The sequence below is a fragment of the Stegastes partitus genome, unplaced genomic scaffold (genome assembly GCF_000690725.1).
Source record: "Stegastes partitus isolate 25-593 unplaced genomic scaffold, Stegastes_partitus-1.0.2 Scaffold498, whole genome shotgun sequence".
NCBI lineage: Eukaryota > Metazoa > Chordata > Actinopteri > Pomacentridae > Stegastes > Stegastes partitus.
Genome location: NW_007578229.1, coordinates 126392 through 142148, shown reverse-complemented (window position 1 = coordinate 142148; position 15757 = coordinate 126392). Strand labels below are relative to the sequence as shown.

Sequence of the window (15757 nt, the reverse complement as noted above, 5' to 3'; positions counted from 1 at the left end):
AGCAAATAACAAGCTTTCAGCAAGATCAAGGTCCTTTGCTGCTTGTAAGCTTTTTATTATTATTTTATCTATTTTTTTTTTTTACTCCTCTGTGACTGTCAACAGAATGTTGTTGGTTTGTGGACAAAAAAATAATTTTGGAATATCAGCTTGAAGACCAAAAAACTATGAATCTACAATGAAAATAAAAGCTGAGTGCCTCACCACATAATGAAGGTTTTTTTTTTAAAAAAAGAAGAATAAAAATAAATTATATCTAATCAGGAAGGAACTATTTGATTTCAGTTGGAGTGCAGTTATTCTGGTTTGCTAGAATTTTTCTGTGATTTTTTTGGGGTGTGGTACGGGCTGAACTGAGAACACGTTTAAAATAATAATAATAAAAAAAATAAATAAATAAATAAATAACTTTAAATGTATTGTATTTGTTGTGTTTTTTCTTGCCAGACAGTACAACAACAACAGTTCCGGGTTGCGGATGAAAAAAAAAGAAAAAAAAAAAGTCGTTGTTCGGCCGCGTGGTTCGGTCCAGCGCCCGTTAACGACCGTCAAACTTTACTAACCTCGGTTTGCTGTGGAATTTGTCGATTTTTGTACTACTAACATTTTGGGAGCAGTTTTCATCTGATACAGCTGACTCAACAACACTGGAGCCGGACTGACGTTCCGGTTACGTTTGAAAAGTTTGGGCGGTTTGAAGGTTCGCGCCGCCGCGGCAGGATCCGAGCGGCTAACGTTAAGTCGGCTAGTTGCTGTTTTTTTCTAACCCTAAACCTTCAGGTAAAGAAGCGTCGACGGGATCACCGAGGAGGAGTGAAAACGGTGAGTTAAATTGCTGGTTAGTTACTGTTACAACCACAATGCTAACTAGCCCTCATCTAGTTTAACACCTATAACGATACGTGACGTTTAACGAATGATACAATGGGCTGCGCTGCCGTTTAGTGCTAACTTAGCTAACTTAGCTAGCCATATCTGCATGTATGGGTCGCTAAACTAAACCGGTGTCGTTGATATGACAGAATGGAATCCGCTTAGATGGGATTAGAATTATGCTTAGATCTTGCATCTCATAGTCTGAAACACACACTAAAATAGTACAGAGTCTAACCCGATTTTTTGTAAAAGCTGTACTGTTTTCTGTTCTGCAACAATATATTTGTCGCACCGCCACTTTCTCTCGACGTGACTGTGGGACGTCGAGAGAACGACATCGTGACTCGGACCAACACCGATGCATTTCTTTGCCTAATCATCTAGCTGTTTAGCTTTTCCATTGTCAAAAAGCTTCTTTGTTGGGAGATATCACTAGCTTGCTAGTAAAACCTACAGCAGATATTTATGATTAAAACGTCATGAATGACTAAAACTATTAACCCTGGACGCTAAAGCCAAGTTCTAGTTATCCATGTGTCAAGTGTGTTCGTGTTAAATTATGAGTCCCTTAAACACCTGATTTCTGCCTTTCTGGTGAGTTTTTATGCACCAATTTGCACCTTTTCTGCATCAACTGATTGAGACAATGTCTCTATTAAAATAAAGGAAAACACTAAATTCAGACACAAGGTGACAATAAAAACATAATAGGCTCTGTTTGTTTCAGATGTTTGTTCTCCTTTAGATCAACTTTTCTTATTTAATATTATCCCTGTTAACATACATATAGTGTTTTTTTCCATCTCAAGTCAACAGTTTCTAATCAACAAGTTTTGATTAACCTACATTTTCTGTAGCATAAAATAGGGATCGTTCTAAAGATATTTATGAACATTTAGAGGGACGTATCAAATGCCTTCTGAGATCATTATTATTATTTATATTTATTTATTTATTTATATTTCCTTTCCCACTTTTGGCACATTTTTTTTATTTCTGCAAATCTAAAGTTGAGGCTGTGTTTGGATGACAATATCAAAACTTTGAAAAAGTATTTTATCACAGTGTGTGACTCTGGTAAAGAGCAGTGTTGTGTTTCAAGTATGGCCCATTATATATTATGAGTTTTAAAATTTTAGTCTTTGTCAGTCTACTTTAAACAGCAAAACAAAAAACTGTATTTCTTCTTTGTTCACAGATAAGCTGTTTTAGTGAAATTAACTGTGTAGATGCCTGAAGCAAGTATGTTGATGAGAGTATTTCTGTGCTGTGGTCACTTATATAATTTAGAAGCATAAATATGGGCTGATTATGACATTAAAGGTGCCGCGTAAGCCATCATTGCTGACGTACTCATGTTGACAGACAACAAATATGAATTATGGGCATTTGTAAGTGATTACAAGTGCTGTTGTTTTTTGATGTAGCATCTTTGTTCCGTAATCTATGTATTAGGTATGGGTTATTTAAATGCAGGATATGCTTTATTAAGGATATTTGCACACCTACACACACACACACACACACACACACACACACATACACTCTCTCTCACACACACACGTGCACGCACGAATAGAAACAGAAAAACCACCCCTCAGCATTGAGTTGCATGCAGTTCCTTTCATTTTGTTTTGCTATTTTTTCACACAACTGCTCTGTGCCTCATGTTTCTAGATTTGACACTGCGTCTGCTCTGATCAAGGTTTGTGCAAGCTTCGTCATCTCTGGTGAACACAAAACTGACCCAGTAAGTATTTTGACATATGGAAGCATTGACAACCTCACCTAACCAGTTCTCTGGGATAAACTCTGAAATAGTTTTTTGTAGGTATCAACCCTGATCCTAGATTTCTGAATCAGGCCCATTGATCTATGAGGATGTAGCTTGTGCTGTTTGTTGGTACTAAAGTTATTGAACTGATTATTGGGCTATGGGGCATACATACTGTGTAGGTGTGTTGTAGCATGGCAAACTGTAAATTGGATTTTGGGTTAGCTATCAGTGCTCCCATGTTTGTGGTCAGGGGTGGATGGGGGAATTTTATGACTTTAGTTAGTTGTTAATGACATGATTCTTCTGTCTGCCTTACAGTGAACACCAATATAAACTACAGTCTCAGAAAAGTTTAGACCAAGAGTAGCACTGTGCCAAAACATAAAGTAACTTAAGTTCTGTGAGCCTACAGTGTGGAGTTTAGAGTCGATAAGATTTCAATCTTGTAAAGTGATGTTAACAAACAATTCCAGAGTTGATAGTTGTAAATCAACCTTTGTAAAAATCCAGTTTGCGAATGTGCACCAAAGATTTGGTCTGTGAAGACAAGACATTGAAGCATTGGTAGAAAAGATTTGTATTTGTTAAAAGGATAGCGTGGGTAGAAAAATACGTGCCTGTGTGAACATGTGTGTATTCTAATAGCAGTTTAAAATTCCTGTTTTGTCATTTGATAAGCTGTAAAATGTATTCATCTTGTTCTCAGACTGGACGTAATCACATAATCTATATCATCACCACATTGCAACCCCATTATTCTTCATCATGCTTTGCTATTGTAGCCTGGGATGTCCCAGTCAAGTTTTTTTGACTGAGGTCTTAGTCTGAGTGACCAATTTCACTTCAAAAATGTTATCTTTGGATAGCATATCTACTTTTAAGCAGCCACTAGAGGCATGTTTTGAAGACCCTGGCTCAACATTTTATTTGCAGTGTCTTCTGAAATGCATGCTAAAATAGTTCTAGTGAGTGGCTGTGTTGTATTTATGTGCGTGTTTTCTATCTTGTGTGTTTTCCAGATAACATCTAGTGCTTACACAGCAGTGGCAGAGGTGAAGGGTCATGGGTAGCTGGAATTCATAAAACTGCCAAAATGTCTTCAATCCCAGGACTCCCTTCACGAGGATCAGATGTAACAATTAACATAACCAGGGTCCACTTGCATCCTCTTTCTGTCCTTGTGGAGTTCTGGGGAAAATTTAGCCAGGAAAGGACAGTAGATTATGAGCACCTAGCCAAAGACATTCAGTCTCCTGGAAACAGATTTCAAGAGTTGGAGGGGAATCCTGGTGACCAGTGTTTGGCTCAGGTAGATGGTACTTGGTACAGATCTCGCATAGTCTCAAGAAATGGCTCCGAATACAGTGTGTTCCTCATTGACAAAGGGATGACATCCAGCGCCACCACGAGTAAGCTGGCATGGGGTAAGAAAGACCATTTCCAACTGGCTCCTGAAGTGGAGTTTTGTGTGCTAGCTAATGTGTTACCACTCTCAGCTGAGAACAGATGGTCTCCAGTAGCTCTTGAGTTTTTGAAGTCTCTTGCTGGGACGTCTCTGACGGCACATGTTCAAGATGTACTTGTGCAGCACAGAATGTTTCTCCTGCACATCCCTTGCATAGCCAAACAAATGTATCAGATGGGACTTGCCAAGGAGCTGTCTTCAGAGTTGTTCCAAGACTTTGTACTCATGGCACTCCAGTTCCATAGTATCTCTAAAGTGTCTCCAGGGATACAGCAACCCTCCAAGGGAGCAGGTGAGCGACTACACAAGCAAGAGCTGTTCCTGTACCCAGAGCTGCCAGGAGGAACTGTGGAGACCGTCGTCGTCACAGAAGTGATAAATCCTCAGAGGATTTTTTGCCAGTTGAAAGTCTTCTCGCAAGAGTTGAAGAAACTGTCAGAACAACTCACACAAAGCTGCGAGGGCAGGATATCCAATTGTGTTATCGACCCTGAAATGGTTGGGTTTCCATGTGCCGCAAGAGGAGCCGATGGCAGGTGGTACCGTTCTGTTCTGCAACAGGTGTTTCCAACCAATAACATGGTCGAAGTATTGAATGTTGACTTTGGAACAAAACAGTTTGTTCAAGTTAAGAATGTCAAACCACTGGCTGCAGAGTTCTTCAGGATGCCAGTTGTCACTTATATCTGCTCCCTCCATGGAGTCATTGACAAAGGGGTGGAATGGACGAGCAGCCAGAATGACTACCTCAGGAGTCTCCTACTGCACAAGACAGTGATTGCCAAATTTGAGTACCAAAGTGTCTCTGAGGGTGTGCACTATGTCACACTCTATGGGGATGACAACACAATCATGAACAACTTGTTTGGTTCCAAGGAGCGCTGTTTGCTGGAATGTGACAAGACACTTGGAGATTATTCCATCCGCACCTCTGCATATGGCTGCCAGTCTCCAGCTCAACAAAACAGAAATGATAGAAAAATGCTAACTACTGCACAGGCTGTAGAGGAAAACAAAGTAGCAGCAGTAGCAGAGAAGTTGCCTGCTGTAGACCTCCCTCTAAAGTCGTCACATGTGGCAGTTGTTCAGCACATAGCCAGTCCATCAGAGTTTTGGATCCAAACACAGAGTTCCGCAAAGCAGGTGGATGAACTGATTGATGGCATGTACCACCTGTACAAAAATTCACCAAAAAAAGATGCAGTAAAAAATCCACCTGTTGGACTCTACTGTGCTGCCAAGTCAGAAGATGGTGACTTCTACAGAGCAATTGTGGCTGAAGTTTGTGAGACACAAATCAAGGTGTTTTTTGTCGATTATGGAAACACCGAAATGGTTGATGGGAGTGACATTAGGATGCTTCCTGCTGAGTTCAAAAAGCTGCCACGACTGGCACTGAAATGCAGCCTAGCTGGAGTCCGATCAAAAGAAGGGAGCTGGACTAAAAGTGCCTCAGAGTTTTTCTTCAAAGCAGTCACAGATAAATCACTAAGTGTGCATGTGATGGCAAAATATGATGACAGCTGTATTGTCCAACTAACAGATCCTGAAGCACAGGGAGAGCAGGATGTCAGTACACAGATGTGTAGTGCTGGTCTCGCTGAAAGAGCTGAGATTCAAAGCAAAGCCAAAATTGCAATACAAACTGCCATTATGCCTCCTACACAGCACCCGGTTACCAGAGACTCAGTTGTGTTTAGCAACAGTGCAATGCCTTTCCAAACCCAAAGCCCAGTTTGCTTTGTCAACAATGAACAAAGAGTTTCTACCTTTAAGGAGCAGATGTTTCCCATCGGAAGTGTCCTTGATGTCATTGTGTCTTACATTGAAAGCCCAAATGACTTCTGGTGCCAGCTAGCAAAAAATGCAGGCTACTTGAAACTGCTAATGCATGACATACAGGCTCACTACGCTGGCAGCGAGTTTCAGCCCAATGTAGAAACTGCTTGTGTTGCTCGCCATCCTGATAATGGAATGTGGTACAGGGCCCTTGTTATTCACAAACATGAAGCCCCTCAAGTGGACGTGTTGTTTGTTGACTACGGCCTAACGGACACCGTCTCTGTCTTTGACCTGAGGAGGATCCTCCCAGAATTCCTGTCTCTGCATGCTCAGGCTTTTAGATGCAGCCTGTTAAACCCCACTGACCCCACGTCTGCGATAAATGAGTGGAATGAAGAGGCAATAGCAAAGTTCCAAAAATTTGTGGAAACTGCTAACCTTGTGCTTTTGAAGTGCACCATATTTGCTGTCATGTACAGTGAGCAGAAGATTGTTTTCAACATTGTCGATCTAGAAACTCCTTTTGAGAGTGTCTGCACCAGTTTGGCCAATCTTGCCAAAAGTGCACCTCCCAAGAAACCTGCTGGACCATCTTTCCGCCTGGACACTTACTACTACTCAACACACAACGTCAAACTTGGGACAGAGGAACGGATCACAGTAACATGTGTTAATAATGTCAGTCAGTTCTACTGCCAGCTTGAAAGGAACACTGATGTGATGAAAGATCTCAAGATGAAAGTGAGCAATCTGTGCTGCCAGCTTGAAAGTGTAAAGCTTCCAGCAGTCTTTGGAACTTTGTGTTTTGCACGATACACAGATGGGCAGTGGTATAGGGGCCAGATCAAGGCCACAAAGCCAGCAATTCTGGTTAACTTTGTGGATTATGGTGACACTATTGAGGTGGACAAAAGTGACTTGCTTCCAGTTCCCAGAGAGGCAAATAACATCATGTCTGTGCCTGTGCAAGCAGTTGTGTGTGGCCTCTCTGATGTCCCTGCATATGTTCCCAGTGAGGTCAACAGTTGGTTTGAGACAAATGCAACAGAATGTAAATTCAGAGCACTTGTAGTAGCCAGAGAACCTGATGGGAAATTGCTGGTGGAGCTGTATCATGGAAACACTCAGATCAACACAAAGCTCAAGAAAATGTTTCAGGTTAAGATGTGCACAGAAAAACAAGTTGTCAACCAGGGCTGGAAAGCACTTGAGACATCAACAAATCGTTCCAAAAAAACACCAAAATCTGGCCAAACACCAGCCACAGGCATGGGAGATCAAACACAAGCACCAAAGAAGAATAACTTCTCTTCCCCAAAACCTCCACTTCAAACAAGAGATGAGAGGAAATCTACTGATGTGACTCTGCAGTCTGCACCAAAGCCCATGCGCCCTGTTTGTGAAAATGGTCAGAGGGTCAAAACTGCTCCACTAGAGCGGTACAAACCTCCACATCAAAGGCTGTCATGCGAAAGGATGACAAGTAATGGTTCTGAACCAGCTGGTGCCCATATGACACCAAAAGTAGACAAACCCACTGACACCAAGTCTGAGTCACCTGACACAGAATCCCAGAATGAAAACAATGCTGAGAAACTCCCTAAACTTTCAGACCTGCCCTCAAAATCTATCACACCTGGTATGGCAGCAGATGTTTATGTATCGCATTGCAACAGCCCATTGAGTTTCTATGTGCAGTTTCTCAGTGAAGAGGAGGAGATATTTTCCCTGGTGGAGAAGCTCAATGATCCCAAATCAGCTCTGAAAACCAATGATATCAGAGACATGCATCCAGGTGACCTTGTTCAAGCAGAGTCCACAGATGATTCCTCGTGGTACCGAGCAGTTGTAAGAGAAATGCACAGCAACTCGATGGCTCTAATTGAGTTTGTTGATTTTGGAAATACAGCAATGATGCCAATTTCCAAGATAGGCAGACTCCATAAATCCTTCTTGGAATCACCTGTTTACAGCACACACTGTATGCTGAGTGATGCTGCAGTTCTTGGAGATGAGAGAGTGCTCGATCCAGAAGTGGTGTCAGCTTTCAAAGACGACATTGGTGACAGTGCAGAAAAAGTGTTCAGGTGTCAGTTCATCAGGCAGGTGGGATCTGTGTGGGAAGTCAGTGTTGAAGACAGTGGCGTGACTGTTGTGTGTAAAGTAAAGATAAAATCTCCTGAGATCACCTCAGAGAAGGTTAAAGAAGTTAAGGAGGAGCCAGTGCAGATCTCGGAGATCAGGCAAGAGGCAGAGAACACGGAGAAATCACAATTGAACCCATGCTCTTATCATCAACAAGAGTTTTTAGAGGGCCAGCAGTTAGAGGTCTACATCACCGTCTTAAATGATGACCAGACATTCTGGTGTCAGTCCGCTAACTCAGAAGAACTCGATAAGATTGCATCAAGTGTCTCAGAGGTTGGAGATGCAACAGATTACAAACATATCGACCCAGGTGCTTTCTTCCCTGGCAGCCCATGCATCGCTCGCTTTTCAGACGATCAGCTTTGGTATCGTGCAGATGTCATCGAGAAAGCTGGAGACATGCTCTCTGTTGTCTTTGTGGACTATGGCAACAAGTCCCAAGTCAACATTACAGATGTGAGAGAAGTGCCTCCTCTCTTGGTGGAAATTCCACCACAAGCATTATTGTGTGAGCTTGAAGGCTTCGACACTTCATGTGGACATTGGGAGAGCCGTGCATATGACGAGTTGTCCACGCTTACAGCAGACAAAGTGTTACAGCTGACTCTCACTAGAGTCACAAGAGCTGAAGGAAAAACCAAATGCTTTGTGCGGATGGAGTGTGAAGGCAAGGTGATAAACGAAGTGATGAAAGCCTGGTGGAAGAGCTTCACAACAGAAGAACCTGACGCAGTTGAACTGACCTCGTCACATGAACCACCACTGCAGTGTGTCCCAACTGTGGATGAGGCAACGCTACCTGAGGATAAACTAGAACACCCTGATATCCAATCAGATAGTGCTGTTAGTGGCATTTATCTGGAGACAGATCAGAGTGAAGAGCACAGTGCTGATGAGCTTCCTGACCCTCACATAGTGAAGGAGGACTCAAAAGTAGAAAGTAGTCCCGAGAACAGGGAGGACTCTGAAGATTCTGCTCATACTGAGTCTTTTGTCGAGTCCCCAAAAGAGGAAAGCAGTTCCACTGAGGGGGTGGACACAGTCCCTGCTGTGGTGATACCACATAGAGACATTTTGCCATGCAGTTGTAGCATAGATGAAACCACGTTCCCTCCACTTGATAACAAATATGGCCAAGATGTTGTGAGCTCAAGCTGTAGCATAAATGTGGTGGAAACTGACAACGGCATTGAAGAGCCGAGTGCTTCGGTGCACACTGTTGGACCCGAGGACTTGAGTTCTCCGCTGGATGAGAACCTCGTAGAGACCGTGGATGAGTCAGAGAGAACTGGGGAGGAGTCTCTAGCCGGAGAGATGGATACCTCTAACTTCAGCTTTGATGTCATGGCTTTTTCTGGTGAGCAACACATTCATTTCTCATTTTTCCAAGCACAAAATATAAAACATTTCTTCCTCATTAAATAAGCAACTAAAAGTATAGTATAAATTTCAATCCGGAAAATCCCAGTTTGAAAGCTTTTTTTGCAAACATCAAAGCTGCTTAAGACTTTTGTCAGTTATGTGAGTTAATTTTTCCTTCCCATTTCCAGATCCTGCTAAGGAAAGAGATGACAGAGAGGTTGCTGTTGTAACGAGTACTCCTCTGTCCTGTACAACAACAGTGAAACTGGTACATTTTGATTTAGATTTTGACACCGCATTGATCTAAACTGCTGATAATTTTAAGAAATTTCAGAGAAATTATTGCTACTCTATGATTTAGGGGAATACAAATAGGTAGATAGACCTGATGAAATCTGATGGGGTACCATCTTTTTTTTATTAAGGTTCCCCGCAAAACTGTGAGTCCCAGTGAGGGCACTGATCTGGATGGAACAACTGATACAAGTTTTGAAGTCTCCAAAGAGGTACAAGAAAGAACAACAGAACAAGCAAAACTAATGATTTTTTAAAATGTCATGTAGAGGTTTGTTTTAAAATGTAGAGAGTTGAGCTGTCCTTCATTTTCCATACGGCAGTAATTAAGATGTGGTCTTTGTAATTATTCACAAGGACATCACTTTATTCTGTTAAATTGTGTCTTTGTCCTCTTGTAGGTTCAGGCTGTGTTGGTGCTGCCTTCTGTTGAGCCTCCTGTGCAGCAGTTGTGTGGTTAGTGAATCCCTTTTTTTGTCACACAGCACTCTAGAACAAAGATTCTGGCTTTGATGGGGAGAGATGTGAGGCAGAGGTGCTACCTGAGGTGAAAAGGACAGATACCAATGTTGTAAAAACAGCAAGAAGTTACTTATGGAATTTTGGCCTGCTGCTAAGAACACAGTATAGCACTTGGAGCTGTAACGGTAGCTGTGACACACACTGTAGCTCCTGGAGGCATTAAGGCTTATGGCATCCAAATCTGTACTCTGTTTTAGGGTCATACTTCAGTCAAAGCTGAACAGATGGACATCACACACATATTTGATAGTGTGACTTAGACTTATCTGACAAAGAAACACCTCCAATAATCCACCTGGAAATCAAAGAAAAAATACACTTCTTTTAACTCCAAATCATGCCAGTGAAAGTTTTTTTTTCTGTTGCCACGTGCCAAGTAATCCAGCGATATTTGGCAGTACATCCATCCATATACAGCCAACAGGAACAAAAGCACAAAAGCTAACTTGACACTTTTACTGATGAGTAGATGCAAAATTATGAACGGATATAGGCTGTGTATTCTCAGCGGGAAAAAAAATTTGATTGTCCACACAGAGTCTGCCATAGAGCAGGAAGCTGAAGCTGGAGATGACATTGCACAAGAGGAGGTGCCATGTGTGACCACACAAGCTGAGGTAAGATTATGGAATCACAGTACTTGTGTAGAGGTTAGGTCTTGATTGGCTACTGTATAGATGATTGCTTAAAGTAACCATAAGACAAAGCATTCTGGTCCGTCTATGATAATCTGATCTGTTGCAGGATGACTCTATTGATGAAGAGGTCTCAGATCATCATGAGGATACACATTCAGGTGTGTTGGCTTTCTGGCACATCATGTGACATACTGTCTTGTTGGTTTGAACATTTTTTCAGGTGTTACATATATTCAGCATTTACACGCTACATTTTTAGGTAAACCTAAAGTGCTAAACTTTTTCCTAGTTTTTCTGACAGTGAGAGTAATGACACAAAAATTGTCAAAATGCATTGTGTATGGCTGGATGTCAGTAGTTTTCTTCCTTACACTGTAATACTTCCCCTGAACGCAGAGTTTCTTGTTGATCTGAGACATCAATTTTTTTGTTTAACTTTTGATACCCGCATCATGCAGAAATGAACCTTATGTGGAAGCAGGTTAAGCAAGTAGTGTAAAACACAAATAAAGGCAAGATTAATTTTAGTATTATGAAAGCAAGTAAACAATCAAAATCTGATGTGTCCATTAAAAGAGGCCTCTTTGTTATGCTGCCTTCCTCTCATCAGCATAGAAACCCTCAACAGCCTTTGGGCAATGTAAAAGTTGTGTCCCTAATAGCTTGTGTTTGTGTTTACAGCCTTGCTGGCAGACATGGACACAGCGACTAGTGAACTGCACACTGCAGCAGTTCCCTCTTCAGAAACGGTAACTATAACGCTTTAGCTGGACGCTCTTGTGTCACTATTTACTGGATGTACAGAGTGCTGTACTGTTTCAGAAACATGCCAATTTAACAAAAACACTGCCTCATTGTGTTTAGAATAAAGATGACACGGTTTGTGAATCAAGGGATTTTTTTTACAGTGTATCTGCTAAGGTTTCAGAATGTACTGATGTATTTGAATCAACAGAATTCTAACATAAACTAGAAACTTTTTATCAATGAGATGTGAATTTTGTCTTTATTGCTGCTCAGAGTGATGAGGTTGGAGAGGTGACCACTAGTGATGAAGAGACCTGTTCAACGGATGTCTGCACAGGTATCGAAACTTCAATGCACTTGTGTTCATTGTGGATGTTTTCACTTCTGTCATAGCACCACTTTACAGTAACTGGCTACAGATGTTGTCTTATTTCTCACTGCAGATCCAGATGAGTTACATGATGAGAGCAAAGCGACGCATGTAAGAGAAGATCGTCTGAGCAGCATGACAGCAGAGGATATTTGCGTCACTGTGAGTTTCCCCATATCAAGGGCATGCATCTACATGGTTTTTAAATTGGTAGTCAGCCTCAGTGGTGGATGTGTAGGGATAACCTTAAGAGACTGTCACAGTTTAATTGATCTAATTAACTAGTTTTTTCCTAAATGTTCCCCAGGGAGAAGCTGTTCCTCAGGAAAAAGATGACTTGCAATACACACTAGCTGAAGAATCTATTGAGGTATAAGATACTGTTGTTTTACAGAGTTATATAAATGCTGCAGTGGGAAACTCCTCTCCCCGTTTTTTTACAATGAGTCTGATTACACAAACAGTATTGACTGGTGCACATGACATAGTCACCGTCGATTACGTGGACTGTTATCCATCCTCTGAATGGCTAGGTTTTTATTTGCAGCACATACGTGTTTCTTGGACACTTTGGAGGTTCTTCCGCCTTAAGCTTCACCACGCTCTTAGTCGCTGTAGCTTCTTCCATCTCTGTCACTACAGTTACTCCCCTCCTTAGCTCTGGCAAACCAGTTATTGGGGGTTGATGTAAAATACATAGCTAATGCTGTGCCAGTGAGGGAATATCGCCACAGAAGGACTTTAATATAGTGCAACATAGACAGAGAGATTTAGCTGATGCTGACAGACTTAATCAGCAGCGATGTTCATCTGTATGTAAAAGTCCCACACTCCACTTTAACAACTGTCAATGATATTTTTGAAGTTAATTTAATTGTATTTTTTGACACTAAAGTGGTGCAATTTCTTGAATTGCAGGTCAACAATGAATCACTTGGTGAGTCATTTTGATACCAATTACCCAACACATAAGATGGACAATAATAGATAGAGCAAACGGAATGTTAGGGACATTAACACAGACCACTGGTTACTAGGGTTTGGTCAGAATGGTCTCTGCTGTTTGTTCTGTTGTCTCACATTACACACTGTGAGGATGTACAGTAGATCTGGAGTGTGATTATCTTCACAGAACCTCCTTCGGGAAACTCATCAGAAGGTGGAGATATTGCGCTACAGGATGAGGTGCCAGACACTACCCTTTCTGATGAGGTGTGAAATTCATTCTGAAAGCCGTGTGAACCCATTTTCAGCAGAATCATGCAACTGACTGTTGTTGCTTTGAAGATTTTAGATTTGAAGATTAGCTAAATGTTTTTGAGGAAGCGGAGCCTTATCAGTGTGAACTTGTGTTTTAGGATAACTCGACGACTGAAGATGAGACCTTGGCTTTTGATGAGGATGAAGTTTCTGGTTTGTCTTCTTGATTAAGTGTTTCCTAAGTTGGATTGTTGATTGTTCATCCGTCCACATCCTTTAAAGTGTGTTTCACTGTTGTGTATTTGCAGTGTTGCCATCTGATACTGAGCGACAAACCTGCACCGATTTGTGTCCAGATTTGGTAATAGACATCTAATCACATTCTAAAATTAAACTGACAGGCCTCTTAGTGATTGCTGTATGTGTTCATTGCTGTTTAGGATACCCTTGTTGAAGAGCTGACTTATCGTGTTGGAGACATCTGTTTGGCAGACATCTGTCAAGGTATCACGAACATTTTCAAGCCATGCCTTGATGTTAAATTGCACAAAGATCTACATGTCTGACTGCAAACAACTGAATTATATGAATACAGAAGCAGATAATTACCTACTTGTTTTGTGATCGTGATCATACTGGAGTCTCCGTGTTTTATCAGACCAACAAGAAGAAGCTCTAATAGTGACAGAGGACAGTGAGCAGCAGGTGACCACAGCTCCCCAACAAAAACAGGTAAGAATATATGAAAACAAATGCCTCCTGATGGTTGACTTCTTTTTGAAACAACTCAATAACTTGATGTCCAAATGTGGATGAAAAATTTTGATGCCTCAGGTTTTAAATCTTGAAGATGGAGATGTCTGGAGGTAAAAAAAAAAAAAAAGTATTTATTATGAGTATCATGTCACTGTAGATTCACTGACATTAAATGCTATGAACTAAGTGTCCAGATGTATAGAAAACAAGTCTTACATTGGGTGTCATTATGGTGCACATTGCTTACACACATGCACTTTATTGGGCAAAAGGAACTCAACAGCTCTACAGTGCACACACAGGGTGCTTTTCATTATACCAACTTGAGCTTCCTCTCTTCTCCTGTGTCCTCCTTGAAGTCCCCCCACCATCATGGATGATCCTCTAATTACTTAAACACATTTGGAGGAGAGAAGAGCAGAGGTCTATAATCACATGGAATCATTTATAAATGTCCATCTTTTGTGGGTGTCCTTTAGATTTGAACCATGAAATAACTGTGCTGCGTGACATAGGTATCTGGTGTCATTAAAGACTGATGCATTATGGAACAAATGATTTCTCATTTTGCAGCTTCAGCTCCAACATCCTCCCATCTGTCCCCTCTCTGATCCTTTCTGGAAGGAGCTAAGAGACATTTATCATAATGAAAAGCACACAGACTGTATCTGACTGTCAGTGTGGTGGACGTCAAACAAGCATCACATCTTTCACTCGCTTCAGTTAATCCCTCAGAGATGTACTTGAGTGCACAACTCGAGCATTTAGAAGACACTCAGTAGTTTCTGTTGATCTACTGTGAAAGAATTAACGTGAAAATGCTGAAAAACAAAACTTGTTGGATCAGTTCACGTCACTGTATTAACTTGTGAACCTGATGCATGTTCCAGGACTTCGAGGACACAGTGCTGACGGAAGAAACGTCGTCTTCTGCTGAGGACAGTTTTGGTAAGTGTTTGAACCAGAATTTAGAATTATAAATGGAAATAGGGTTTCCTGTGCTTTTTTGTGCTGTCTCAAATTAGGAATTACAGTTCAACACAGCTGTAACTGGATGCTTTTTTTATTTGGCAAACATGCCTCCTCCTCGCTTTTTAGCTCCTTGTGTGCATTAAAACATCTGTCCTGTTTTTTTCTGAATGACAGTAATAAGACAAGAAAAGCTTTTTTACTGATAAAGTAGAGGTAGACAAAGTTATTCAGTGATGTATTTATTTATTATTGGTACTAGTTCATACTCTGGTAGCTGCAAAACTCTGCACCAGTGTTCCTTTTTTCTCTCATTCTCATCTCAATAAATTTAATGCATCTTTTGCAGGGTCACATCTATGATGTGTAATGTACACACATGGACAAAATAGTTGGTACCCCTCGGTTAATGAAAGAAAAACCCACAATGGTCACAAAAATAACTTGAATCTGACAAAAGTAATAATAAATAAAAATTCTATGAAAATTAACCAATGAAATCAGACATGTCACCAAACAGCACAGTGACTACTTGTAACCCTATAAATAGGCCGACTGACTGATTTCAAGTTTGTGGACACCTGTGATGCTAATTGGAGGACACACCTTGATTGAACATGTCCCTATGGTCACATTATTTTCAGTCTTTTCTAGGGGTATCATCATTTTTGTCCAGGCCTGTTTCATGAGTTAATTGTTTTTGAATAATTCTGTTAAACCACGGTTCAAAAGCAATGTCTGATTTTCTTTGGTTAATTTTCAGAGAATTTTTATTTATTATTACTTTAGTCAGATTCAAGTTATTTCTGTGACCATTGTGGGTTTTTCTTTCATTAACCGAGGGGTACCAA

At 41.0% G+C, this 15757-nt stretch overlaps 1 protein-coding gene across 1 annotated transcript in view; it reads left to right on the top strand.

The window, feature by feature from the left end:
• Window positions 1–3746: 3746 nt before the first annotated feature.
• Window positions 3747–15757, top strand: part of tdrd6a (tudor domain containing 6a) — a 14316-nt gene continuing 2305 nt past the window's right edge. Inside the window, exons 1-13 of the mRNA XM_008287391.1 lie at window positions 3747–9405; window positions 9599–9678; window positions 9836–9916; window positions 10106–10160; window positions 10764–10843; window positions 10971–11022; window positions 11546–11613; window positions 11885–11948; window positions 12055–12143; window positions 12289–12351; window positions 13622–13685; window positions 13840–13913; window positions 14828–14885. Of these exons, the coding sequence (XP_008285613.1) occupies window positions 3747–9405; window positions 9599–9678; window positions 9836–9916; window positions 10106–10160; window positions 10764–10843; window positions 10971–11022; window positions 11546–11613; window positions 11885–11948; window positions 12055–12143; window positions 12289–12351; window positions 13622–13685; window positions 13840–13913; window positions 14828–14885 (6487 nt within the window). The remainder of the gene's footprint in view (window positions 9406–9598; window positions 9679–9835; window positions 9917–10105; window positions 10161–10763; window positions 10844–10970; window positions 11023–11545; window positions 11614–11884; window positions 11949–12054; window positions 12144–12288; window positions 12352–13621; window positions 13686–13839; window positions 13914–14827; window positions 14886–15757) is intronic.